The following is a 27737-nucleotide window of genomic DNA, read 5'->3' as shown; positions in this document are numbered from 1 at the left end:
TTGCCAGAAGACTCAGAGGTTTTGTTGATGTAGTTTGGAAATTGGGTTTTGTGCTTACAGTTTTGAGAAAAGGATGGAAGGTTAAAAAAACAAACGTGTTTTAGCGATTGTGAAAAACTGTTAATTAATTATTAGGCTCCATTTCCGGGAATATTTAAAGTCCTAGAAAATGTAGTGGTTAGACAACTATGGTGCCATTAATGATAGTGCAAAATATATTTACATAAGCTGAATACATTTTGATCAACTCTTACAACTGTCATACAGATTTTATACAGGAGGTCATTTTTATTCTCTTGTGAGGACTAAAGAGAGAAGTTACTCATCCAACCTAATTCAACAAACGCTGCACCTGAACTATCAGGCAGCACATTTGCACACTAGTAAACCAAACCAACGCCTTGTGTTGTTTCGGCATACTCTTAAGAGGTACAAAATGTTAAGAGCGTTAGAGCTGTATGAATATGCAAACATATTTGTGGTGCAATCACATCACACAGGGGTGAAAATGAACACAAAAGAACAAAGGCGGGAGAGAATGAAGCGAATCATTTGTCCACAGGCGCCTGCACGCACATCAAACAGGGACAAAGAGAAATCCTATTCTGCTTCAAAGACTGCCAAACAAGCATGGTATTAGAAGCAGCTCGACTCAGAGAGGGGGGGATAAGTTGCGTATGTGAAGTTGGGGTTCCTTAATAATTGAGTGAGCACATAGCCACAGTCACTAAGCTATGGGTGTACAGGAATAACATCTGACTGTGTTTAAGTGCTGGCTTGAAGTGTTCTCTCTGCAGGATAAAGTGTTTGCACTCCGTTCTTACCAGCAAAGACATGAGCTACAAAAACAGAGACAAGTCAGTGTTTTGTGCTACAAGTGAGTGAGCATGTACACTTTTATAGCTCTCTTTGGGAGGGTCAGAACGTCCTGTAGAAGAAGAGATCAACAAGGACTTCTTGTGAGAACTTGTAAAAATCAGCTTCCAGTTAGTTATGAGCAATGTAGTCCTAAATGAACATCCAATTTGTCTTTTTTCAAATTCATTTTCAGGTGGAACAGATGTCTACATTTGTTTTTTCTCTGTCCTGTTATCACTGGGCTTATTCTGAAAAGATTTATGTCACATGAATTTAGCAAAATTATAATCAACTTACAATTATTCTTAAGAAAAAAAAAAAGCAAAAAAGCAAGATGTTTCCTCCAAAACTTTAAAATCCCTTACAGAAAAAAAAACCCAACACAATTTCACGTGCAAAATCTTACACGTGATCGTGCCCATGGTAAATGTAGTTTTGGAACATTTTCACGGTGTGGTGTGTGAAGCCCAGCTAGATTCCCATGTGGAAACGTGAGCACATATTATCCCCGTGTTACCGTACGTTGCAACGTGGGGTAAACGTGCCGTGCCATACACGTGATCACATGTAAAAAACACGGGAAGCTCGTGTTTTTTTCTGTAAGGGTTGGATTGTGGTTATTTAGTCAACATTATATAAGATACGTAAAAAGGTTTGAATGGCAGAATTCAGGGCCTTTAAGGTGTTTGTGTAAAGTTTAGAATAGGGTTACAAAAACTATTCGCAGGAAATTATAGTAAAGCTAAAACCAGCTTCCTAGAAGATACAAGTTGACGAGTTTGCCAAAAAACATTCGGTTCCCCAGCAGGCTGCCAATATAACGTATCATAAGACTGCTACCTCAGCACACTGCGGTTAAATTACAACCAGAGAGGAGACTACATGACAAAATGTTTTCAGGGGTAAATAGTGATGGCAGGTGTAATTAACAAAACCACCACCGGAGGAAGCAGAGCACTACAACAGGAAGCATGAGGAGCCGTTCTCAACAGGATGGCGCCTGCATTTACTAACACACATTATCTCCGTCTGTCTCTCACACACACACACATATCCGTTCACAAACCTGCAGCACACACACCCACAGACACACCCACGCATGCGCAAACTTATACGAGCACAAGAGGCTTTCAGATGGCTTCATTAGTAATGCCCTCCTCAGAGCTGATATCGATCAATAACGGGCCCCGTAGCAGAGGGGACCGAAATGAGCGTCGCACCCTCTAGTGATAACAATGGAGATGTTTGCTGCCTGTAATTGCATTTCCAGCGCCGCAGCCGAAAGGGCCCGTCAGCTGTAAGTAGACCGTATTTACACAACAAATTACCCAGGAGAGAGGGTGGTCAGGCAGAGGAGAGGAGAGACTCGCAGACACTCACGCTGCAGTGGACAGGTAGAGAAGAGAATTATGGTTATTTGGGGCCATTTTTTTGAAATAGAGGGAAAGAGGACTGTTGCTGGTCTATTTTTGCCTCTCTATGGTTCTTTTTTTTGTAAGCAAGCTCTCAGAAGAGGTGTTAAAGGTGCCGCATAAAGCATTTCTAAAGAGAAACAGAACACAAATGATTTGTAAACGGTCAAGGTAATGGGTCTGCATCTAAAGTTAACATTAAACTTTGTTTGTCAATACAATTAAAAGAAGAAGAGGTGATGCTTTACGTCATTTGTATACCCTTACGGAAAAACGACATGAATTTCACATTTCACAACATGTTCATGCTGTAATGTGTGAAGCCCACGTTGATTCCCATGTGAAAACTTTTCCACATGTTTCTCCGTGTTGTCATATGTTGCAACATGTAGTAAACATGTGTCATACATCATGCGATCACATGGGTCCACTGTGGAAAGAATGGAAAACTCGTTTCTGTCAGGGTGGCACTTGTTAAAACTGATTTCTAACTTTCACTAATCCCCTCCCACTGTCACGTAATTCAGGAGAATCTCAATTTGAGTGAACGGATAGAAAATGTTACTGACGAGCTCGGGAACAGAAAAGAAGCGTGAAGGGGGTGAGACTCTTTGGAGATTAGACCCCACGGTGACGTTATCAGATTTAAAGGGGCCAATGCGTAGTACAGGAACCCCCCCCCCCCCGCCTTATATAACCTTACACAATTGTAGCGCAAAACCCACCAATTCATCAGTTCCCACATGAGCAAGCTGAAGGAAAAAATAAAAATCCCTTTTGACAGGAAGAAAAACCTCCAACAGCGGGAAGGAAAACTCAATTTTAACAGGAAGAAACGGCCATCACGGTTGGGGGGCGAGGGGAGAGAGAAAAGAAACAGCACAAGGATATACAACACTAAATATTAGTGGGAGAGACAACACGTATCATTTTTGGGCCATGAAGATACTGACTAGTATCCGAGTGAGGAAAAGCTGCCGATCTTATCTTTAATTACTCTGTTAATTTATGCAGATTTGAATAACGACTCGTAATGAAGGATGAAACAATGTAACAAATCACACCTTTGAAGCAGCATTAAACTGGTCACCAACATAGACGGACGGACCATTTTCTTTCCCTCATTATATCTGGATGTGTTTAGCGAGGCACCTGTGTCCCCTTTAACATGACTTGTCATGGAGAGGCAAATTAAACTCATTTAGTCAGGGGGCAGCTCTCGGACTCCTTCAGACCGGTGTGCTATCAGATTTCATCACGCTTCACGGTGCCAGAGAGAAAATCATTTTCCGTAAATCATGTTTGTTCAATACTGAGCTGTCCAAACGACTAAAATGAGGTGAGCGTGGGACTCGCATAATACTGCAGTTCTCGCGCCACATTGCGAACGACATTACTTGTCAGTGCCATAAATTGACTGTGCAGAAGCGGCACTTGTTTAATGTGAGGCTAATAAGAGAGGCATTCAAGGGGGGGCCAAGACAAAAGCTTGTTTCACCTGCGATCCACAAATCAATCTCTGTGAATGCACTGGTCACATTAAAGAACAACAACCTGAAATGAATGATTTATATGCTCATACTTATCTATGGTGTGAAGAGGGATGAGGAGTAGACATATTTCTGCCAAGTTTTATCTTGCACAAACAGAACACAAGGAAATCTGGATAAGTGAAGGATAGTAGAATCATTCAGATGCAAACAAAAGAGCTCTTAGACCTTTGTTTGTACAGTTAAATCACATCTTCTAGAGTGTGCACAATGATCACACTAAATGAAAAAAAAAAAAAAAAAAAACTTGTACCAGTATTTCCAATTTAAATTAGCTAGCTAATGCCATCATTGATGAAATAGCATTTCAAACATCACTGATCTGAAAAGCGTGTCTGTAGTATATTTAAAAAACTTCGGCTTTGTCGAGTTTATCATATCGGCCTCTGATTTCAATGCAGCAGCATCATTCAATTTACCATCTGAAATTCTCCTTATATTTAAGGCCATTTATTGGCCACGACATGAGCCAAGATGTGCACGAGCAGTGTTAGCACCATCTGCTGTGCGATGATAGCCGCCTCCATTAAACGCTGCTGGGTTTAAAAGCGTGTGAGGTGACAAACACTGCTCTGGCTTCAGTTGACCTTCAGATAAGAAAACTCATCTCTGCCGGGAATGTGGTCGCAATCAGTTGGAGAGACAAACGTGCAAACAGACAGCGGAGCAAATTATAGATTTTGATATTAGAGCGTGATTATGGGGACGGGGGGGGGGGGTACGATAAGATTGTTGGTGTGTTTTGCTTGATGGAGGGGTTAGTAGTTCATAGAGTTGATGTGTTCGTGAAAATTAATTTCCTGCCATGAATACTTAAGTATAAGCGTTTCGATACTGTGTGTGTGTGTGTACTCCTCTGCCTCCTTGCTAGTCTGCAGCTCCACTGGGGGTACTAGCAGCAGTTCACGTCAGGCTGCTCTTCATTTCCCACCTCTTCCCCCATGTGTGATGTGCACAGCGTCAGAAATCTACAGATCCATAAATAAAACCATAAAACAGCAGTTTTCCCTCCTGCTGCCACACTGTGCTGCTACAGCATACATACACTTTTCATTTCCCCTGTCTAGGACCTTGGCGAAGGAGGAGTGAATGAGAGAGGGAGGAAATGAGAGCGAGGAGAGAGAGAGAGTGGCGGGATGAGGGAGGAGAAGGGCAGAGAGAGGGGGATGTCATTATGTGGAAAGGTGTAGCAGAGGAAGAGAACATGTGTAGAAAAGGCAACAGGAGGAAAAAAAAAAAAAAAAAGAAAGACGGAGAGATAAGGGGAGAATAGATTCATTTCTTTATACTGAATCCCTGAAAAGAACGAGACAAAAACACGCGGCGAGAGTACAAGCAGAAAAACACTGGCAGGGAAAGAAGAGAAAAGAGATATGAAAAAAATAGGAGAAGGGCAGGGTGCATGTTTGCATCTTGAGAAAGAGAAAGAAAAGGAGAGATCTTACAGTAGAGATGTCTGCCTCTGGCAGGGACACTGGGTTAGACCTCACTGAACCAAGTTTGTCAGACACATCTATCTGTTTGACTACAAGATAAAGTGCACGGCTTCGCCCTCCTTTGAAAACAATCCTTTCCAGTATTTAGAATGCTTCCTGAATACTGATATTGGCGGCTTCACAATGCTAAAGGCTTAAGCTGCATGACTTCATCTTTGCTGCTGAAGCAAAACTTTAAAGGCAGCCCTGTCAACATGTTCGGCGATTTATTGTTTCTGATTTCACATCAAAATGTGTATTTTTTTTTTCTCCCCGCAGGTATTTCACATATTCGATTTGCAACCAAAATGCTCTCACTATTTATAATATGGGGGCTGAATGTTCATGGGGAGTCGGAGCCAGAAATCTCATCTCATAACCTCAATTAAAACTTCAACACAACCAAACTCCCTGCTGCTTGTCAGTAGTGTGTTAAAGCAGAGGCCAGTAAGAAGTGGGGGGCTATTTTTGTCACTACTTTCACAGGTCAATGATCAGGGACGGTTACAGAATAGAACCCATCAAGTGCTAAAGATATTTATCAACTGTACTTATACTGTATGTGACCTAATCCATTCCCATGAGCATTAATTAGGCTACATGCAACTCGTTCTGCTGTCAAAATACCGCATGCTCTCACGGTGATTCTTCATGTTCAGAGTGAAGCTAAAAATATGGAACATGTAGTGAAGTCCTTATTAAAACACTATCTCATTTGCATTCCAGTGTGGTTTTGAAGGCTTACATTTCATAAACAGCGTGCTCTCATTAACAGTGAGGGCAAGCTTTCTAATCTTGCCCAAAGTTTACTTTTAATTAAGATTTCTCGATTGCTTCGGCACTCTGAGAGACTTTGCCACTAAAATCCATCTGTGTTCATCATGTGTTTGTTTTTTATCAAACTCGGCACCTGGTCTGTGTTGGACTCGTGCACGTGTGTCTATGTGTCTCATGTTGCATTAGTTTATGTGTGTGTATTTGCAGGTGCCTTGGTATTGTCCCTGTGCACCTCTCTGAGACAATGAGTTAAGACACACCACCTGATGGGCTATTTGAGGATCCTTTACCATCCCGATGACCTTTTAAAAGCAGCGCTTCACTGTCTATAAAATAGAGCTGAAGAGTATAAAGCTTTATCCGTGTATTAAGTGTGATCTTTGGAAGGGATGAAGAACAGGAGAGAAAGAAAGAGCAAGAGGGAAAGAAATCATGTGGATATACGTTTGTGTGGACGGATGGGTGTTTATACGTGTCACTCAAATGTACATGCTGTTTTATACAGTAGCATGTGTAAGACTGAAGGCATTAAGGATAGGGGACAAAATCGCCGCAGTATATGCTATAACAGCATATAGTACATAGTGTTTTCCCTTGCTTTGTGGTAGACCTGTGCAGTGGTGCACCTATTGGGGATTTTGGCATCCTTCCCCCAAGCAAAATTCACGTTTTTCAATAAGAAACTGCAATATTTAACCATTATTATTGCCATGTCTGTGCTATACCAGATAATAAACAAACAACAACTAAAAAGCCTAAAGACAAAACTTGCTAAAGAAGGGATACATAATTTAGTTCATTTCAAGCACTCTGCAATAATTTGGCTTAGGTGTGGCCCAAAAATGGCATTATAAAGGTAGTGGAAACCTGGTATGTAATGATAGGGACATTCTATATCTGTAATTTATAAAATATATATGCAGTAAACATACTATAATACAGTGCATTTTCTGAAAAACAGAGCGCTACAGATGAAATATATATAAATTAAATAATCAGTGGAGATATTGAAAGAAATTTAAAACAAGTACATTGATATAAAGAGTTTTGCCATCTAACATGGGGATCATTAAAAAGCACTTTAAATAACTTGTATGAAGACCATGGGATAAGATTAAAGCTCCAGAACTTCTAATAAATTGACCACCTGGTAGAATTTATTGTCCGGAAATAACCTTCAAGTCCACATGAAGCAGATGTTTTTGGATGTAACAACTTGACAAACTTCATCTGCTGATAACATAATGTGATATAATTAAACTGTCCAGAACTAAATGTAAACTGTCAGCTTTAAAAAAAATAATACACATTCTAAATGCAATGTGAATGGGGAAAGTAACTTCGCTCTATTGCTTAACTGTGAAGCAGCTAATGGCCAAAAATATTTTACGGCAAGAGTCAACATGTATTGGCTCTTGATATATTTGACTCCCATTGTTATATTACATGTTTTACTTGCACTATACAGTACATGCAGGAACCAATCTCAAACATATGCCTCAAGTGTATTTCCTTCCCTACAGTGTGTGTCATGTATCTACAGTGATAATGCAGTGGGTTATGAGCGATTGTCTAACTCAGATCCAACATTTGATCCTGAGTTCAACACTCACTGTCTTTTTATTCTATCATAACAACAACAACATTATAGCATCCTGTTGTAATTATACAATTTGGCAGTGTCTTGAGAAAGGCTTGTCATACTTGCAAATAATGCTCTAGCACGACAACCATGTCCCCACATGGTGCTGTTTTAGATAGTTTATTGCCATTTGGAACGGAGCGTTTGGATTTGTATCATAACAACAAATTAAATTTATGATCATATCATAATATGGATTTTATACCGATTTATTTCCCAGTTCTGTGAATGTGTGTGTGTGTGTGTGTGTGTGTGTGTGTGTGTGTGTGTGTGTGTGTGTGTGTGTGTGTGTGTGTGTGTGTGTGTGTGTGTGTTTGTGTTTATGAGCCTGATGATACGGAAGTTACAAGGAGCCAGTGTTGTGGAGAACAGCAACTTCTTTGCATATGAATTTGAATGGAAACCGTACAGTAGAAAGCCTCCTCAGCCGTTCTATCATCAGCGGGCTGACAGGCATTGTTCATTGTGCACAGAAGTTTCTCTTGCTTTTTGTCACATGCAAAACACACTAACCTACACACATAAACATATGCAGTGTATCTGCATTCCCATACATAAAAGGAAGCGAACGCAGAGTGAAATACAAACAAGAGCACAAGGAAATGTGTACACTCACACATGCACGCCCAGCTAATGTGAAACACAAGCATATAAAAGATACATTCATGCCCACACACACACTATGCAGGGAAGGGTTGGTTTGTGGATGACAGCTATTCAAATTTGCTGTTCATAATGATCCACGTTAAGCCAAAAACATCATGACAAAGCAGGTTTTAACACACACAATCACACACACACATGGACGGTGCCAGAAGCCATAATTCAGACAGTGTAGCTGCAGGATGAAGGCTTTTTAATATTAAGCTGTCAGATGGCTGAGTCACAAGGTTTTCTGCACATGCACACATAACACGCACACATGCACGCATGCGTGCACACACACACACACACACACACACACACACACACACACACACACACACACACACACACACACACACACACACACACACACACACACACAGAGAAAGAAAGGGTATTATTCAGTCAGTCACAGGTGGAGACCCATTGTGTCACTGACCTTCATAACCATAATCATCCAAAAGAGCTTAGCTCTGAACTTGTTGGAATTAAGTTTTGTGAGGAGTCCTCCAAATCAACATTTGGAGGAATTTCATCCACAATAGCTCTTGACCCCTATTTACTTCTTAAGGAACAGAATAGATGGCAACCAGGGAGAAGCATAATGAGAAATGAGTGTTTAAAGACAAAGCATAAACCCTGAGGCATGTCATCTGCCAGGGTTCTACGATGTATTTCAAAACTGCTGGTGATATATTGGTGTCTGTGTGTTTCGATTAAGCGCTTATTTATTTCAAAGTCACAAATGTTGCCATCGGAAGCAGTGTAACGTACCAGCCGTGGCATCTGTGAAAATCATAATTAAGATATTGTATATATGCTGCAGTATCAAAAAGTCCTTCATAGTAAATGAACATTTGCACTAAGTCTTTAAAACAACTAAAAGAAAATGCACAAGAGAACCTGAAACAATTCCAAACCTGTTAAAATTAGATATTACCACATCTTCAGGTAGCAGTGTGATAATAAAAATCCAAAATTATAACTTCACTAAATAAGAAGCTTTGTCTGCTAGTGCCAATCCCAAGGAGAGAGAAGTTTAGCTGTCTGAAATGTCAAAGCTTGTATGATTGTCATGACTTCAAAAATGTAATTTTCACTTTAAACACACACACACAGGCCATAAAAGCTGCTGATAGCGCTGCTCAAGATATCGCCTAAAGCCAGAGGCAACAGCTTTAATGTGTCAACCATTTAAACTGCATGTGTTATTTAAAACATTCAGTGATCCTCTCAAATCCAGACAGTCTTCTTCTTAAATAATATTCACAGCGGGTGTGGCTGTTTGGCTTGAGTACTTTAGTGAATGAATGAATGAAGCGTTAATCATGTTAATGACTGCTAAGAAAAAGCTTTACCTCCCAAAGTAGCCTTCATATCGTTAAAGTAAATAGACTGAACAATTCTACAAAAGCAATATCCATGAAAGAAAAGGTACGAAGAGAAAATTCAAAATTAAGCCAAGACTAAACCTTCAAACAACGCTCCAATAAAAAAAAGTTATTATGCAATCTTCTCTAACAGATTTAGGTCTAACAGTACCCATACAGCCATGATTTGTCATGAAAATAGTTATGAGGAATCCTTGATAGCTACTATCCATTCGGGAGCTCTTTTGACAAGTTGATATAGCAGCAGTTGATAATGTATCATCACTGTGGCATGACGTCCGAGCCAGGACTTCACTGTTGGTCCACTTTTGTTAAATTTTTTAAAGCTAAGGTTAAGAGCTTTTATTTACAAGGATACAATTTCACACGAGTTTGTCAAAATGGCAACTGGCTCTACTACAATGGCTCAAGTGTTTGACCAATCAATGTCCACTTCATGTATGACCCTAAATGTTCGTGTTGTGTGAGGCCAGTACTAACCTTGCAGTCGGAGCTTAAAAAAGTCCATCAAAACAGCTTTGCAAAAACTACAATCGTCCTCAGTTCCAGCAGGGCAGACACAAAACAAGATGTTATTTACTTTGACAGTTATTCGAACTATGAATAAGTTTGTCCAGTCTGAAAGCGCCTCTAATTAAAGCCTATAACCCCCAATCTCTCCATCACCCAGCCCTGAGGGCTCAATTCTCTTCATATCAAGGGATAATGGAGTAAGATTAAGGATCATTATGCCATGTAGAATATATGTTATGTAGGGTAGTTTTACAAACATGCACCAATTGGCTTAATCTCTACGATACACATTTGGTTGTTAGTGGGTTGATAACAGGGTTATTCATTTATTTGGCAGTTAAAAGTGTTGTATTATAAACAGTAAGCTTAAGTAGGTTGAATATATAGTTCCTTACTGTCATGCATGAAATTGAGCTTCGCATTACACGTTAACCTTAATCTGCACACATTTGCATATTTGGCATAAAATCAAGGTGTCATCAATTATTTACATAACGTAATAGAGAGTATTTTCTGTGTGTTTATTGCACCTGTGGAATCTTGTGTCTGGTCCATGTGATGCAAAGGCCACATGGGGAGAATGAATGAAGTACTGTGTAGGTGTGTGTCAAGAAACATGATGACCTTGACTTCATGGGTTCGCCAAAGTTGTTTCTAACGGTAACTAAACAGCAGTGAAAAAGGTAGAAAATAGAACAGGTCATTAACATCCCAACTATTGTGCTTCAAAATGCAAAGCAGTGTGTGTGAGGCTTGCCGAGTTGAATATGTTTTCAGCGCTGCAAGATTTAATCACCGCTAAACATTATAATTAGTGTAAATAAATCCATAATGCTAAAGAGTGCGGTGCATACTCCAATTTCCAAATAACTGTAGGAATGAATTTGTTTGAACATTCACACACACACAATCACAGTGTGAGCTCAAGGTTGCTGTGCGAGAGCTGAGCATGTCAGTGGTTTCCAGTAGGTAACTCCTCTCCTGCTTTCATGGCTTTGGAGACTCCGTGACACACCTCTATGTCAGATTAGTGTTACAGTGGTTATTTGCTGTGGGCGGTCCACTGCCACTCCTTTTCTGTGGGCTACAGAAAGGGCAAAGGAATGCAATACAGCCAAGAAAATGATCAGAGAAAAGTAGAAGTTAGGGCTACTTAATGCAAATGAATTGACGGGGGTCTTAAAGTATTACTGCAGGCAACACCATCAACAATTGAAGGTTGTCCAGCGAGAACTCGGTCTGTGTTTATGTAGGTGAGGATGACGAAGAGTGGTACAAACTCGGCCATATTTTGCATAATCTCTGGAAGCAGTAATGGACTGCACTTTCCTCTTTGCATATAACTAAAAACATTGAAAACAGCCTGTGGTCGAAGCCAGAGGGTGAGCGCATAAGTCCTGTAAAGCTTAACCCTTTTCAGGGTTTTACACTTTCAACTTCTTATGAAAACTAAACAATTCTGTGTGCATATACAGCGGGTACGGAAAGTATTCAGACCCCTTTAAATTTTTCACTCTTTGTTTCATTGCAGCCATTTGCTAAAATCAAAAAAGTTCATTTTATTTCTCATTAATGTACACTCAGCACCCCATCTTGACAGAAAAAAACAGAAATGTAGAAATTTGTGCAAATTTATTAAAAAAGAAAAACTGAAATATCACATGGTCATAAGTATTCAGACCCTTTGCTCAGTATTGAGTAGAAGCACCCTTTTGAGCTAGTACAGCCATGAGTCTTCTTGGGAATGATGCAACAAGCTTTTCACACCTGGATTTGGGGATCCTCTGCCATTCTTCCTTGCAGATCCTCTCCAGTTCCGTCAGGTTGGATGGTGAACGTTGGTGGACAGCCATTTTCAGGTCTCTCCAGATATGCTCAATTGGGTTTAGGTCAGGGCTCTGGCTGGGCCGGTCAAGAATGGTCACAGAGTTGTTCCGAAGCCACTCCTTTGTTATTTTAGCTGTGTGCTTAGGGTCATTGTCTTGTTGGAAGGTGAACCTTCGGCCCAGTCTGAGGTCCAGAGCACTCTGGAAGAGGTTTTCTTCCAGGATATCTCTGTACTTGGCTGCATTCATCTTTCCTTCAATTGCAACCGGTCGTCCTGTCCCTGCAGCTGAAAAACACCCCCATAGCATGATGCTGCCACCACCATGTTTCACTGTTGGGATTGTATTGGGCAGGTGATGAGCAGTGCCTGGTTTTCTCCACACATACCGCTTAGAATTAACGCCAAAAAGTTCAATCTTGGTCTCATCAGACCAGAGAATCTTATTTCTCATAGTCTGGGAGTCCTTTATGTGTTTTTTTGGCAAACTCTATGCAGGCTTTCATATGTCTTACACTGAGGAGAGGCTTCCGTCGGGCCACTCTGCCATAATGCCCCGACTGGTGGAGGGCTGCAGTGATAGTTGACTTTGTGGAACTTTCTCCCATCTCCCTACTGCATCTCTGGAGCTCAGCCACAGTGATCTTTGGGTTCTTCTTTACCTCTCTCACCAAGGCTCTTCTCCCACGATTGCTCAGTTTGGCTGGACGGCCAGGTCTAGGAAGAGTTCTGGTCGTCCCAAACTTCTTCCATTTAAGGATTATGGAGGCCACTGTGCTCTTAGGAACCTTGAGTGCTGCAGACATTATTTTGTAACCTCGGCCAGATCTGTGCCTTGCCACAATTCTGTCTCTGAGCTCCTTGGACAGTTCCTTCGATCTCATGATTCTCATTTGCTCTGACATGCACTGTGAGCTGTAAGGTCTTATATAGACAGGTGTGTGCCTTTCCTAATCAAGTCCAATCAGTTTAATTAAACACAGCTGGACTCCAATGAAGGAGTAGAACCATCTCAAGGAGGATCCGAAGAAATGGACAGCATGTGAGTTAAATATGAGTGTCACAGCAAAGGGTCTGAATACTTATGACCATGTCATATTTCAGTTTTTCTTTTTTAATAAATTTGCATAAATTTCTACATTTCTGTTTTTTTCTGTCAAGATGGGGTGCTGAGTGTACATTAATGAGAAATAAAATGAACTTTTTTGATTTTAGCAAATGGCTGCAATGAAACAAAGAGTGAAAAATTTAAAGGGGTCTGAATACTTTCCGTACCCACTGTATAATCAAGCTAAACGCAGTGAGATTTCTTTGAAACACTGTGTGGTTCATTTTGGGGTCTGAACTGAATACACATAAATCATGAGAATAAACTTTGTGCAGGTGGAATAAGCGCATGAAGCTAAAAAAAAATATCAGGCCAGCTACCACAGATAGTCGCTGTGTTATTTGGTCACAGAAAGGAACAGATGCATTGCTTGACATTTAGAATAAGGACAGTTTGAAAAAACAAAACTAAAGACTTCTGGAAAAAAATTACAAGACTGCAGATCAGCAGAGCTAAAATGAGCTAAGAGAGAGGATTAAGTTTAAATAAAACCTCTAAGTTCCTAGTAGCTTCCACTAATATAATAAAACTACTGAGAAGTAGATAAAGAAGTAGAATCTGTCTCTGTACTATGATTAACATATTGTCTCTGCAGAGAAGCGCCTCACTTCCCACCTCCAGGTTGACATTATTGGATAAGGCCAAGAGAGAGCTCCAAACTGTAGCAGATGTGGCAGATCTAGAAATAGAAGCCCCGAAGCGTGTCCGGACAGATGTCACAGGCCACGAGAAAACTGCTGCCACAGAGAGACCAAGGCAGGAAGGGCAGTGTTAAGAAGAAACCATCCTTGACCACAAGTAATGGTCTCATTTGTCTCTATTGACTCCTTTGAAAGAAGGTGAATGTCTGGTCAGGGCAAGAGTGCCATATATAAAAAATAAATAAAAAAAGAGAGAAACTTTTAAAAAACAAATGATGTGAATAAAATTATGGCCTTTTTAAAATATGTTTGGGAAAGAGGTTTGGGGGTTTCTTTGGGAAATTTGTGCTGATGGTCACACTCTTTCAGCTTAGAGTGAAGTTGATGCGGTTCAAAACACTGCTGTATTTTGGACAAGCCCATTATACAGAAAGGGTTTGTTAGAATCAAAATACTTTTACAAATTTATAGTGGACAAGCCCACAAATAAAGTTATTTTGAATAATGAGTCAGAATTATACTGTTAAAGTAACATGTATTCTTGATTCTTGTCCTGCATTGTATGTATTTGGTCACTCTGAGGTTTTGTCTGGATTAGTGACGCATTAAAGGACTGGGCAAAGACTGCCTGAATATCTGGACGACAGATTTCTGCTCATTTGACGAATGGGTACTAATTCTAAGCAGAGCTATACCTGCAACAAACCACAGAGCACAGTTTCAAATTTAAGATGCATCTGTGTCTACCCAAAATCTGCATCAAGTCAGAAGCTTGCCAAAAGACTCACCAGAGACCGGATGAATAACAGTGGGTCAAACAAAAAAGAGACAAGGAAAAATAGATAGGCAGGTGTTTTAACATGTTGGCAAGCATCTGCGGTGATGACGCGTCCTCGAGAAAGAAACTAAATACCAGTGTGCAAACTCACTCCACTGCAAAAACTCCCTACCTATGGTCTCATCCGTAATCTGATATAAAATAATTGGAGCAATGAAAGTGGTGAGGAGCAGAGAGGAGGAGGATTAGATGAGGGAATCAGGGAACAAGAACGTCTTGTGCACAAAGAAAAGGCAAATGTGCACATCTGTGTGTGTGTGTGTGTGTGTGTGTGTGTGTGTGTGTGTGTGTGTGTGTGTGTGTGTGTGTGTGTGTGTGTGTGTGCGCCTGTACATAAATGCAAGCGCCTGATAAAAGCTCCCACCAGCTTCCATAATCTGACATTTCCCGCTGCGTCAGCATCCTCAAACATCAAATGAACGAGACACCTGACAGGTCTCTTTCTCTCCCTCTCATATGTCATCCCGTCCTAACCTTTTTTTCACCCTGCTCTAACTTCTTTCCCCAAATCCGTCTTCTGCCTCCTCACATTTCTTCTGACTCAGCCGCTACCTCTCTGTCTCTCTTCCAACCACACCCTCTTCACAGTCTACCTCACAAGACCGTTCTGCATGCTCCACTTTTATGAATGAATATTGGCATCGTCTTTGCTGATGGAGCCCTGATTGCATTATCAGACTCTATCCGCCATATATATTTTTTACAGATGTGGGTCGGTGTTAACTTCAATGTCTCTATGTATATGTACTGAATATAAAAACAGTAGCCTCATCTGCAGACATACGGAACCATGCACTGTCCTGGAAGGCTTATGCTGTAATGTGAAACAAAAAGTGTTTGGAATAATGTAGTAAAGAGAACAGCATTTCCACCACACAAAGAAGAGAAACTCAGAAAAGCGGAGTGGTCGGTATGTATATGTTGTTTTACTGATAGAATTAGCTCAAAGATAATGTACATAAAGTATAGGCCACCATATAAGTGCGAGTTGATAGATATCAAGACATATGCAACCTCAGGGCTTCTCCGGATTAAATACGTTTATAGCCAACAAATATTTTGAACAAGTAATCTGGATGATTAACACAATTTGTATTACTTTACTTTTACCTTTGCCCATTTCATTTTTCTCATGCACTAAATTCAAATAATATAGAGACATGTCCTTTGAAAAAGTAGCAGGACCACGTAGGGTGTGTATTGATAGTAAACTCAGTATTACCAGATGATAATTATCATATTAGAAGTGTTAATTATTTGTCACAATACAGAACACAAAGAAGCAGCATGTTGTCATGTGTGTTTCTGTCTTGTCCCTTTATAAAATGTGCTACTGCCTTGCTCCCTGACATGAACCCGATCCAGTCTACTTATCAGATAAAACCAGAAGGGTGAGTTGTATAACGACGTGTGTCCGTGTGACATCCATCTATCTATTATCTATACACATTTTATTCTGAACAGGGTCATGTGGGGGCAAAGGCGAGGTACACCCTGTCGCCAGTCCATCACATCCACACCTATTAATTTACAATTTACACTCACCCAATCTAACCTCTTTGTGACTATGGGATGGAGCCACACACCAGATATGCAAACTCCGTACAGAAAGGCCATGCTCAAACCCAGGACCTTCTTGCTGTGAGGTGACAGTGCAGTCAGTCGTTCAGCCGAAATTTATTCGATTGAAAAATATTGCCCTGAGCTACCATCCAAACTCATATGTATAGATACAGAGACACAGTCAACACCTCAACAGCACATGAGCGCACACACACACAGCGAAACTATTCCATGACAGTTTCCCGGGACGATTTTAGAAATGATGATTGAAAAGTAATTAACATACAGAAGGTGATAAGTATTTCAGCTGCCATTGTATCTCGTAATGAGAGCGAAGAGATAGTTGGAGTCTGAGAAAAGGAGAAAAAAAGAGAAGAGAAAATTGGAAGGTAAAGAAGGTGAACAGACAGAAAAAGAAAATGACAGTTTCGGAAATGAGAGACAGTGTGAATTACAGCAGTGCTACACGTACTACACTTACGTTTACTAATTCCCACCTATCTCTGCAGCTACCATTCTTCTTACTGAATTGTATTCATAACACTGTACAAAACACACACTAATTACTGAAGTCACTTCATTATAAAATTGTAACTCCCCCTCCTCCTTCCCACCCCTCTTTGTTACATTTAGTCCACTGGAGTCACTTCATTATTTAGTAGCACATACACCTCCTTTAGTATCATTACTGCAGTGCAGTCCTTTCATTAGACAGCAGTCTCAACAAAGACTCTCTTGAGTCGCAGCAGTCCAGAGGCTTTACTCCTCTGCCTCAGTGATGCTGCAGATGTCTCTTCCTCCTCTCTCCTCCTTCGCTGTGCAACAGGCTAATGGCTCCGAGGAACTTTCTTATGCAAAGCCTGTACACTCAGCTTGTATATACTGCAATGCCACAACAGGTCAATATAAAGTATTTACCTAGACAATGGCAAGTCTATCAGTTCAAAATGGCAGATGTTTAAAGTACAGTTCCAGTTCCCAAAAGCAACTGTACAGTGCTGCAATATATGATTGGCAAAATGGCATTTGCATGTTGTTTAGACATGGAATTAACACATAAAGAGATAGAGAATGAAAGTGAAGTGTGGTCAGGGAGGTTGTTATTTTTTTTTTCAATAGAAATGCTATCCAGATGGAAAGCATCGACAGAAATCAACATGAGCAAGGTAGTGCATTTCTGTCTCACCCTCACCTGTCGAACAGTGACCACATATTGTTTTCTCTTTTGGTTGCCATTATTTGATGAGTCTTCCTTTGTCAATTTCTACTGTACTTTAGATCTGTCTCCGCTTTCTATCTCTAAGAATTAAGAGATATTCTGCCAATTAATACGTTTCGTTTTTAAGCTACAAGACATTCTAATCTACTTTGGCTTTTACTTTCTTCTTTCCAGTCTGTTCCAAATAGTTTTGTTTTACATTGCATTATAATTTTGTGTGCTTTGATTGATGTTTGAAAAGCAGGGTTGTTGTAAGAGGAATGCAGTTACTCTCAGCCCCAACTGACATATTGAACTCACTTTCTAGGTTCAGCTCTTCAGGGTTTTTTTTTTTTTTTTTTGGGGCGGGGGGGGTGGGCTGTGGGATGGAGGGTGTTTTGGGAGCTAGTGTTCTTTCAAATGCCTAATGTAAGTGTTTGTATACTTCATCTGAACACAGATTATCTGCAAATTGCCTTCAAAAATCTTGGAGCAGATTGCTTGGGCCGTGACCTTCAGGAGCTGACTGTGCTGCCAGCAGTATCTCCTTTCTCCTGGTACCATGGGGCATCGACCCAGGTGCTCCGGAGTCCAGTATAATTAACAGCCTGGTGCCTCAGCCTGGCCTTCATGTCTTAAAGTGTCAACTAAAAAATATGACAAAAGCACATTTTCCTTCTTTCTCCTACTGGAATTAGGCATCTATTTTCTTGAGGGTTTAAGATATCTGACCCCTGAGCTCTGTGAGCAAATGTGTGCACTGTCTCCGATTTCATAACAATGTTCATTTTTGATCACTGAAAAAAAAGTGAACACATGATTTAATTAACTTGGCCAGAGGGTATTTCAGCTCATCCTACACCTTCCCTTGGAGTACAATAGCCAGAAAAATGTTTGCTCACAAACTGATAACTCATTCCAAATTTATGCTCTGGATCAAAACAACATGGATCACAGAATCTTATTCTTTAAAGCAAAAGTAAAAACAACTTTTAGATGCAAGCAAAAAGTATCCTTTGGGCCAGCAAGCCTGTAATGGCTGACAGCTTAAAACTCTTTCTTTATAGAAGGATCATATATTTTTCATCAAGGAAATGCTTTGAGTCCAAGTGTGGGGTATCATTTCAACTGACTTCTAAAGAGCCTCGGTGTCACCCGAGAATGGCACTGCGCTGACTTGGGCTTTCCCAAGCAAGATGCTTTGAAAATCCTGTACAGACACAAAATTATACTGTGAAAACAACCACACACACACCAGAGAAGCAGGATATTACAAGACACACTGTCGCTATACGAAGACTCCTACATGCTGCAGTCGAACTCAAAAAAACCGGTATTTCTAATTTTTGGTTTCATATGCTGGTCCTTCTTTCCGACCCCAGAGGGAAATCATTACTTCTAGCCATCTAAATATGCATGTGGTTAATTATGCATCTTGTTATCACTGGCTAATCTGCATAGGACTCTCATGTATAAAGTCCCTCTCATTACCATTCAGAAGGCCATCTCACAGGTGTGCTGAGTAAATATACAACACAGTTTAGCTGATCAAAAAACACATGCACAAATAACAAGTTAATAAACGGGGCTGCAAGTACGCGTACACACACTTGCATATTCCAACATGCATAGAAACATGGTCAAACAAGCACGGCTACGTAAGCGTGCTCGCTCAAGTGTATAGTGTCCTGGAAACGCACATGCGCACACGCAGACATTGAGAGCGGAGATGCACCAAAAGGCAGACACACCATATACACAGAAGGTCCAGGTTTCCCTCGTATTGGGGGGGGGGGGGGGGGGGGGTTCGGTCTCTGCCAATTCATTAAGAACACAGCTGGCCATGAGGGTGAGAGTGGGGTAAAACCACAGGGGTCCTCAGACAAGTGCCTGATTGGATTTCAACATAATGCTCAAGAATATTAAAAGCTTTTTGTGGCATGTTGCATTGAACTTACTAAAACTGCAGCCTCATTTGACTGAAGCAAACTAAGCATCTGTATTTTACTGCATCGTATTATGCGGCTTTAAAAATTGTTTCCACTGTGAATACAAAAATAATAATTCAGGACTTGACATTAAACTCCCCTGCAGTCTTCTAACCTCTGCAGGGATTAATAAAAAATTTTCTCATCCACTGTAGACCTCACACACTTATCTCGGGCTACTCTGATATGTTCAACTGAGCCTGCAAAGTTTAGCACCAAGGAAAGCTGGAGACAGATAATTAGCTGTTAAGCCACCACGGAATGCTAAAAATAGTAATAATAGAGATAAACAACAAGGAGCTCACTCAGGTTCCATTTGAGTCCAGTGGTGATTGTTTGGCAGGGTCCTCCTACTGGAATGAGGCTGCACCAGTCGCCCTCCAGACCTGTGTTCACCCCGAGTTGGTGGTTGCCCTGCTGGCACAAAGAGTGTGAAAATGAATTATGTTTCTGCATGCACGGGTCTGTGTGTGTGTGTGTGTGTGTGTGTGTGTGTGTGTGTGTGTGTGTGTGTGTGTGTGTGTGTGTGTGTGTGTGTGTGTGTGTGTGAGTCTGTACATGTCTCCCTATAGTTATGTGGACCAATTTCGGTTAAAAATCATTAACCATTAGGCTGGTCCTCACGACTTCAAAGGACAATTTGAGGGTACATTTTTAGGTGTAAGGTTATAAATAAGTTAAGGTTGGGGTTGGGCAATACATGTGATAGTTAAAGCGGGAGGGGAGGATGGAGGGGGGAGGGGGTGTTGCATTACATCAATGAGTGTCCTCACAAATATAGAAAGACAAACGTGTGTGTGTGTGTGTGTGTGTGTGTCTGTGTGTGTGAAAACAATGACACAAAAAAATAATGAAAAGAGAAAACAAATGTGGAGCGAGACTTCTTAAACTTGTTCATCCCCAACTGAGACCCTTAGCTTTTCCACCAAGGGACCAAGGCTCATTAAAATAAATTATTGCTCCTGTCAAAGCTGGAGCCCATTTTCAGTTCCTACCCACACTTAAAAAGAAGACCTTGCCATTTTGAATTATAGTCTATTTTATTGTGTGTCATGGGAAGTCAAAAGATGTTTGTACCAACATCCATAAATGTACTAACAATCAACTTTAAACTTCAAAAGTACTGTTATGGATACCTCACTTGCCAACAGGCAGTGTATAGTGTGATGTCAGTTTGTATTTCAGAAAGAATAGGATAAGGAGAATAGCTGCCAGTGGTAATATGTAGTTCCCAATGGTGCCACTGCCTGAAAGACAAGATGAAGAAATGTGCCATATATTATGAAGTGTTCTACAAACTTCCAAATGTTACAATATCCATTTGAGAAACTAGGCCTGGGAGACAAAAAGAAAGAGAATCACACAGTGTAGGTGCAGGGTAGTGTTCAACTCTTCAGGTTGAATAATGACTGCTCTGAATGCCCGTTAAAATAAAGCCTGATGCTGGAACATGAAAAGGTCAAAACAAATTCACAGAGGGTACAAAAATATACAAATAATCACCTCAATTCCATTACAGCACATATTTGGAAAGGGAGCGCAGTGAAACCAAAAGCACCTGAAATTATGTACATCATCAAAACTATAAATATCTGCAAGCCATGTGGGCTTGAACTGCCATACAGCCAAGCATTAACACAAAGACAAAAAGTGTTGACAGCAACATCTTACATCAGTCATCTAAAAGAATCATCCGGGCACAGACAAAGACAAAAACACTCAATTAAGAATTTGAAATGTTTAAATTGTGACATGTTTAAAGTAGAGTTTCCTTTGCTGGCTTGCTGGAGGTGCAGAGCCAGAGGGAAGGAATTATGGGAAAAGTCTAAGCTTTGGAGTTTTTTAGTGTTCAGGAAACAACCCGAAGGTTGTTTTCTATAGATAAACACAGCATCTTTGTGTAAGTGTGTCAGAGTGAGACATTGTATGGAGGAACAGAGAAAATGAAAGCAAATTCATGTGCACCTGCACATTAACACACATATGCAGGAGAGGCTGAGAATAAGAATGTTTTGTTTTCTGGCTGGAGGAAGAGCTGCACACCGGGATAACACGTTTTGAGCTGAAACATAAAGAAGAGGAGGGATGAAGGTGGAACTCAAGGGGGAGTGTTTAATTTTATAAAGCTGCGAGGGGACAAATCTAACGCAATGCTTGTTATTTTTCAAGTATGAGGCAGAATAAACATGCTTATGTTACTGTACATATTGCATTTTACTTGCATTTACTTGCATTGGCTGAACCGCAACAGTTGGGGCAGCCCTCTAGTGATAAAGTTCAAACAATGGGTGGCCGAATACTATGACTTCCTGTATCCGTTTCATATTCAAAGCACTCATTTCAAATTAGAAGGCCTTTGTACTGGATTTTGACCTGGTTTTGTTTAAAATGATCTTTGTGGTTGAGTCCATAATTTGGTATCACTTTCAATTTAAACGATCTTCGTAAAATATTTTAGGTTTTTGAGTTTACATTACATTACATTTCATTTCATTTCATTTAGCTGACGCTTTTATCCAAAGCAACTTACAATAAGTGCATTTCAACCATGAGGTTACAAAACCCAGAACAACAAGAATCAAGAAAATACAAGTTCTTCAAGAAAGCCAAACTACAAAGTGCTATAAGTAAGTGCCATTTTAAGCGTTACTAAAGTTCTACTGTTCAAGGTAAAGTCGGAAGAGGTGTGTTTTTAGTTTGCGGCAGAAGATGTACAGAGTTTCTGCTGTCCTGATGTCGGTGGGGAGCTCATTCCACCATTTAGGAGCCAGGACAGCAAACAGTCGTGATTTTGTAGAGTGTTTAGCTTGCAGTGAGGGAGCAACAAGCCGATTGGCTGATGCAGAGCGGAGGAAGCGGGCTGGGATGTAAGGTTTGACCATGTCCTGGATGTACCAATGTTTTGAAACGGATGCGGGCGGCTACTGGTAACCAGTGAAGGGAGCGGAGGAGCGGAGTAGTGCGAGTGAATTTCGGGAGGTTAAAGACCAGTCGAGCTGCGGCATTCTGGATGAGCTGCAGAGGTCGGATGGCGCTAACAGGTAGACCTGCCAGGATGAGGTAGGATGAGAACAGGGAGAGAGCAGAGCCTGAGACACCGAGGTCCTGAAGGGAGGAAATAAGGATCTGGTGGTTCACTGTGTCAAATGCAGCAGAAAGGTCAAGAAGGATCAGGACATAAGAGAGAGAGGCTGCTCTAGCAGTGTGAAGCTGCTCAGAGACAGCAAGGAGGGCCGTCTCTGTTGAGTGGCCTGCCTTGAAACCAGACTGGTGAGGGTCAAGAAGTTTGTCGGAACACTGTCATGTTTGCAATGATAAAGAATTAAGAATAATAAACATAAAATTTGATAAATATGATTTGATAAAGATCAACACCATGAATAACGGTTCATGCACGGCACTCTTCAAATCAGATGCTGCAGATTTTTCAACATATCTATCCTGCTGCCCTCAGATGGCTGCAGGAATATAATGAGCCAAAGGAGAAGCTTTGTATGCAGTATAAAGCAGCTGTGGACAACAGGTACTGTATGAATCACTTATACTAATTTATAGTTCAGTGCAGAGTATATTACCAACAGTACCGGCTGGGGAGTAATTTAATAAAAGGCTTTATTTACATTTTAAGCATTATTCAGTCATTGAGTTTGCTCTGAGTATTTAGTGGCTCATGTTGATAAAATCACATAGTGGATTGACAGATGTAGTTCTGAGACGTCTGTTGTCTGCATATAGTCTCCCATCTCCCACCCGTCAGCTCCTCAACTCCCACATGTGCACTTTGCACTCGGCAGCGAAACACCACGCAGATGCTCAAGGTCAGGGAATTACCAGACTGTCAGAACAGAAAGAAAACTTTAACTGTCATGTTTGAATATTATAAGTCATTTCAAAATTAATGTTACTACCATACTACTACTGTATGTTTTTTTTGTAATAACATTTAACAAGAAGAAACAAAACAGAGAATCTTCGTTTTCTTGCATTCGTTGCCCTAAATTATACATTTCAGAAAAGAACAGACTGTCCTGGGTCAGTTCTTTACCTCATGTTTATTTTTGTTTTACATTTGAAGGCCACATCTTTGCTATCTTGCTCCAGCACAGAAGTTCGGATGAGCTAACGTACCTTAGGTATCGCACTTCATCATTTAAATCAGCTCCTGCACTGACAAGTTTCACTCGTCAAAAGGGCATCAGGTAAACAAGCTTGCAGTTCTGACCTAGAGTGTGTGTTGCTAGAGTGATTTATAGCATAGATTGGGCTGACACAGTGTTGTGCATTGGGTGTACCACAACACAGAGAGCCAGCTCTCTCAAGCATCTTCAGGGTCTGGGAAACTAATTTGAGTAACCGTGGCTCTTCTTGGTCCTCCAACCGAGACTCAATAGAGCAGATAGCGAGAAATAAACGAACAAAGCAAATTAACTTTTTTTTTTTTTTTTTTTATATATATAAACAAATTGAGTAAATTTAGCACTACCTCAGGAACAACACTGATTAAAACATCCTCTTGTTGTGAAGGGACTCAGAATCAAAAAGCATACAGTGTCCTTGCGCATAATTTAATAAAAGACATGAGAATTATGCAATGCCCTGAGCCAGCTATACAAAACACATGACTTCTGCATATTTCCCAAAGATGGCATAATAATACTTTTACACCTTTTGGGAAAAAAAATAACACAAACAGACACAATCCTGATTAGATTAAAGCATGTCTTTGAGAAAGACATGCACTGATTTAATTTAAGATGAAGAAGTATGTCTCACTCCTTTTATTAAATATGCAGGTTTAATGGGGAATCATATTTATAAGTAGCTTTAAGGGTGACAATGTAAGCTATATTTTCAGGAGACATAATCCTCACTTGTGCAAAATGGACAAAAATGGTAATTTAGCTCTAGTCCCAATTTGTTGTCTGTGTGTGTTTCGACTGTGTACAGAACATGAGCGGCCCTGTATGTATTGATTGTACCACCAAATCCTGACGCTAAGCACGTAACGAACCTGTGATTGCATGAAAGACGGGTGGTGAGGATATTTGGCAAAAGTTGTAAACACTTCAATTACAGATGTAACATGAACAAATAGCAGCGGGCCTTTCGAAGGTTGCATTCACCTTCATGTACAGGCGTCTGCGTTCATCAGTCGCTGGCGAATTGGAGCTGTGTTGACAAATGAGCTTAATTTACCCTCACTGAAGTAAGATTAATTGGAGGTGTCGAGGTATGAAGCAGCAAATGACAACACGTCTTTGGAATAATGACAAGTAGGAAGAGAGTGTATGAGTGGGAGGTTTACTTAAGGTATTACAAGGTGTCATCAGGAAGTGTGACAGTAAGTAGTTTGTCCTGAAGACCTGCAAATAAACAACAAGGGGGTGAGGAGGGGAGGGGGAAGGAGAGAGCGGGGGGCAGTTTCTGTCCCAAATGGTGGCCGTTCAGCTCACTTGTAAATTCAATCAACCGAGGAGAAGAGCATGAGAGAGTGGGTGGTATTGAGGAAAAACTATTTGGGAGCATCAAAAGACGCTGTCTCTAACACAACAGCAAATTGGGGCACCATACGAGCAGAGAAGAGTGAGTGAGTGAGTGTGTCCTCTTGAAGTGAACAAATAATATATTAACAGGTAGTGTACAACTTCACTCGTACTAGTAGTAGCAATAGTTTTTGGTTTTTGTATTTAATAGAGATGGTTTTTCACACTTTGGAACAGTCATTAAAGATTTGTTTTTTCCAGCACCTGATAATAACACGTACCGGCCAGAAGGCGGCAGTAATGCACGTAAAAGCTGTTTGCCAGCCGCCATTAAACAACAAAAGGAGTACAAGAAGAACACATTGCTACCGGGCTCCGATTAAACATGTGAGACTGTGTAAGGTAAGATTCTTCGGTTGAAACACCAGAAACATGCAAAGACGACTACAATCTTCAAAAAGTCCTGCTTAAAAAAATAAACAAAAATCAGGTGTAGTGCAGACATGCAAACCTAGCATTTAATAAGTCTACCACAACTTTGCACAGCAATTTGAAAGAAAAGCAGAGTAGACTGTCCTCCCACAGATCAACAACTAGTGGCTAGCTTCGTCACGAGAATAAGTTAAATTTGATGTTAGACAAGCAGAGCAAACAACAGTCCTCAACCTCAAAGTTTATAGCTAAATACATGCTTCTTCCTATTAGCTTTGTTGAAGGCGACTGTTTTCAAAGTTTGATTGCATTTGTTCAGCCTGAGCTCACTGCATGAATGCGTCTCTCTTTTTCTTTCTGCGTGTCTGTGGCTACGGCTGAGAAGATACATAGACAAAAGACTTTATCAATGCCAAAGGGAGATTGTGAGTTTACTGTGGGTTTGTAATGCACTCACGGGTCTGAGTAGATACACCAAGCTTGTTTCCTGTATGATCAACAGGGGGAGTTGTGTCATGGACAGAGCGTGGTAGAGAGTCTGGACAGCTGCCATGGTCTGGTCAAACCTGCCTGCCAGACCGCCCAGTGTCACTATCGTATCCACCTGGAAAGAGAAAAAGAGTTTTATGAGACAGAAAAATGCCATGCTTTGTTATAGTGGTCGGTCCCTTTAGCAGGATCCTGCTGTTTGCTTCACTGAAGCAACACAAGATCCGTTTGTGGCAAAGTGACAGAACTGGCTGCAGAAAAGTAAAAAAATAAAAGCTGAGCTGCATTTAGAGCCAAATAATACACATTGTGACAGACAATCTACTAATTGACTGATGGAAGCCTACTTTTGGATGAAAACCTATAATTTATCAAATTTATAAACTGTGCAAAATATCAAGTGAGTCTGAAGAAAGACTACTTGTTGATTTTAATGCATTTCTAGAGCTGTCTATACGAGAATTGCCATAATATTTTGAAGTATTCCTTCGAAAGAGTGAGTAAAATGCAACTACAACATTTTGGTAAGTATTTTTACAAGACGAATATAGCATATAAAAATCATAGAAATGTATTATTTTCAAGATTGTGAGGATTAGATCAAATTTGTTGATGCTGCAGATGTTTTACAGATATAAATTCAAAGAGCTTTGTAAATGCAGTGCAACAGGCACCAAAGTAACCACTTCTTCTCACCAAATGTGAATGAAATCTGCTGTAACCTGGTAACTAATAGACTTAAAGAAGAAACTGGGCCAAAAACACAAGTTCCTTGGTGAAGTTAGAGCATAAGTCTGAAGATATACTTCACTTATTGTCAACAAATCCAACTAAAAAGACCAAAACCAAAGACAAACTGACCAAATGTGATTTTTTTTTTTGTGTAGCCATAACCTGATGCATACAGTATATATTTCTCTGAGCCATAGATGTCTATTGCTTAGCATAAATCATTAACACGAGAACAAGGCACACAGTGAAACAATGAATTGTTCCTTTACTACTGGTTCATGAACCTGGACAATGCAGTGTATTAATTGTAATTTAGATTGCGTAGTAACTTAATGAACTTTAGAGCCACAGGCAATCTGTGGAAGTCAGAAAGTAGAGAGTGAGTTGAATGCATTTTTATGGGAATTTGACAATATTAAAAACACAGAATATCAACTGCCTTATCATTTAAGAAAGAAACAAAAAAAACAAACAGGTAAAACAACAAAAGCCACTGGGACAAGTTAGCATTAGAAGAAACAAAAAGCAAGGACACCAGGCTGAGAGAAAGAAACAAAAATGAAGAACAGATACACAATCAGTGGTAGATCAAAGGATGAAAGTGGGCCATTGTAATGAGGGTAAACAAAATCAGTCTCTTGAATCTAGAGGCAAATATGTTAAGAGCAAATCAAGTGAGCTAAGTGGATTACTTAAACTAATACTATTTCCTGCAACCTCAGAGCTGAAATACGGTTCTTCTTTACTTTGAGCCAGCAGTTCACTTAAGTAGGATATTTACTGCTCTCAGCAGTTATATCCTTATACAAAGTCCCCGAGCAGTCAAGCACCAGTGCTGACAGCCTTAAAACCCAACAGAGTCTTGAGGGCAAAGGCGCTGTCACAGGCTGACGACTGACAGTCACACCAGCGCAGAAAATGAACCAAAACGCCATCAATCACCTCCATGTTTTCACTTCACCCACAAACTGAAAATAAACAGAAAAACAAACAGATTGCAAGAGGTGAAAAATGTTTATATTATGTTTTTAGATGTTGGCTTTTAATGTTTAGCTGCACCTAAATATTAAAAGCAAAAAAGGAGCCAATCATGTCAGATTTCTAAATCTTAAAATGTTTTGTCATGTTAAAAAAATATATGCATCCCATGGAAAGTATTGCATTTTTCTAAATATTT

The 27737-nt window shown here is 40.3% G+C and overlaps 1 protein-coding gene across 4 annotated transcripts in view; it reads right to left on the bottom strand.

Annotated features, from left to right (window-relative positions):
* tpk1 (thiamin pyrophosphokinase 1) overlaps window positions 1-27737 on the bottom strand; it is a 73943-nt gene that overhangs the window by 5793 nt on the left and 40413 nt on the right. For 3 of the 4 annotated variants that reach the window (XM_069705568.1, XM_069705569.1, XM_069705570.1), the window contains exons 7-8: window positions 25797-25943; window positions 19730-19838 (exon numbers count right to left, since the gene is read on the bottom strand). In XM_069705568.1, coding sequence (XP_069561669.1) covers window positions 19730-19838; window positions 25797-25943 — 256 coding nt within the window. Of the gene's footprint in view, window positions 1-16524; window positions 16589-19729; window positions 19839-25796; window positions 25944-27737 lie in introns of all 4 variants that reach the window. The other variant, XM_069705571.1, reaches the window with a different exon arrangement.

This window comes from Brachyistius frenatus, unplaced genomic scaffold (genome assembly GCF_029030835.1).
Source record: "Brachyistius frenatus isolate BFR_SWC_R1_liver_20210118 unplaced genomic scaffold, ASM2903083v1 Contig_57, whole genome shotgun sequence".
Taxonomy (NCBI): Eukaryota; Metazoa; Chordata; class Actinopteri; family Embiotocidae; genus Brachyistius; species Brachyistius frenatus.
This window is presented reverse-complemented; position numbering and strand designations above follow the sequence as displayed.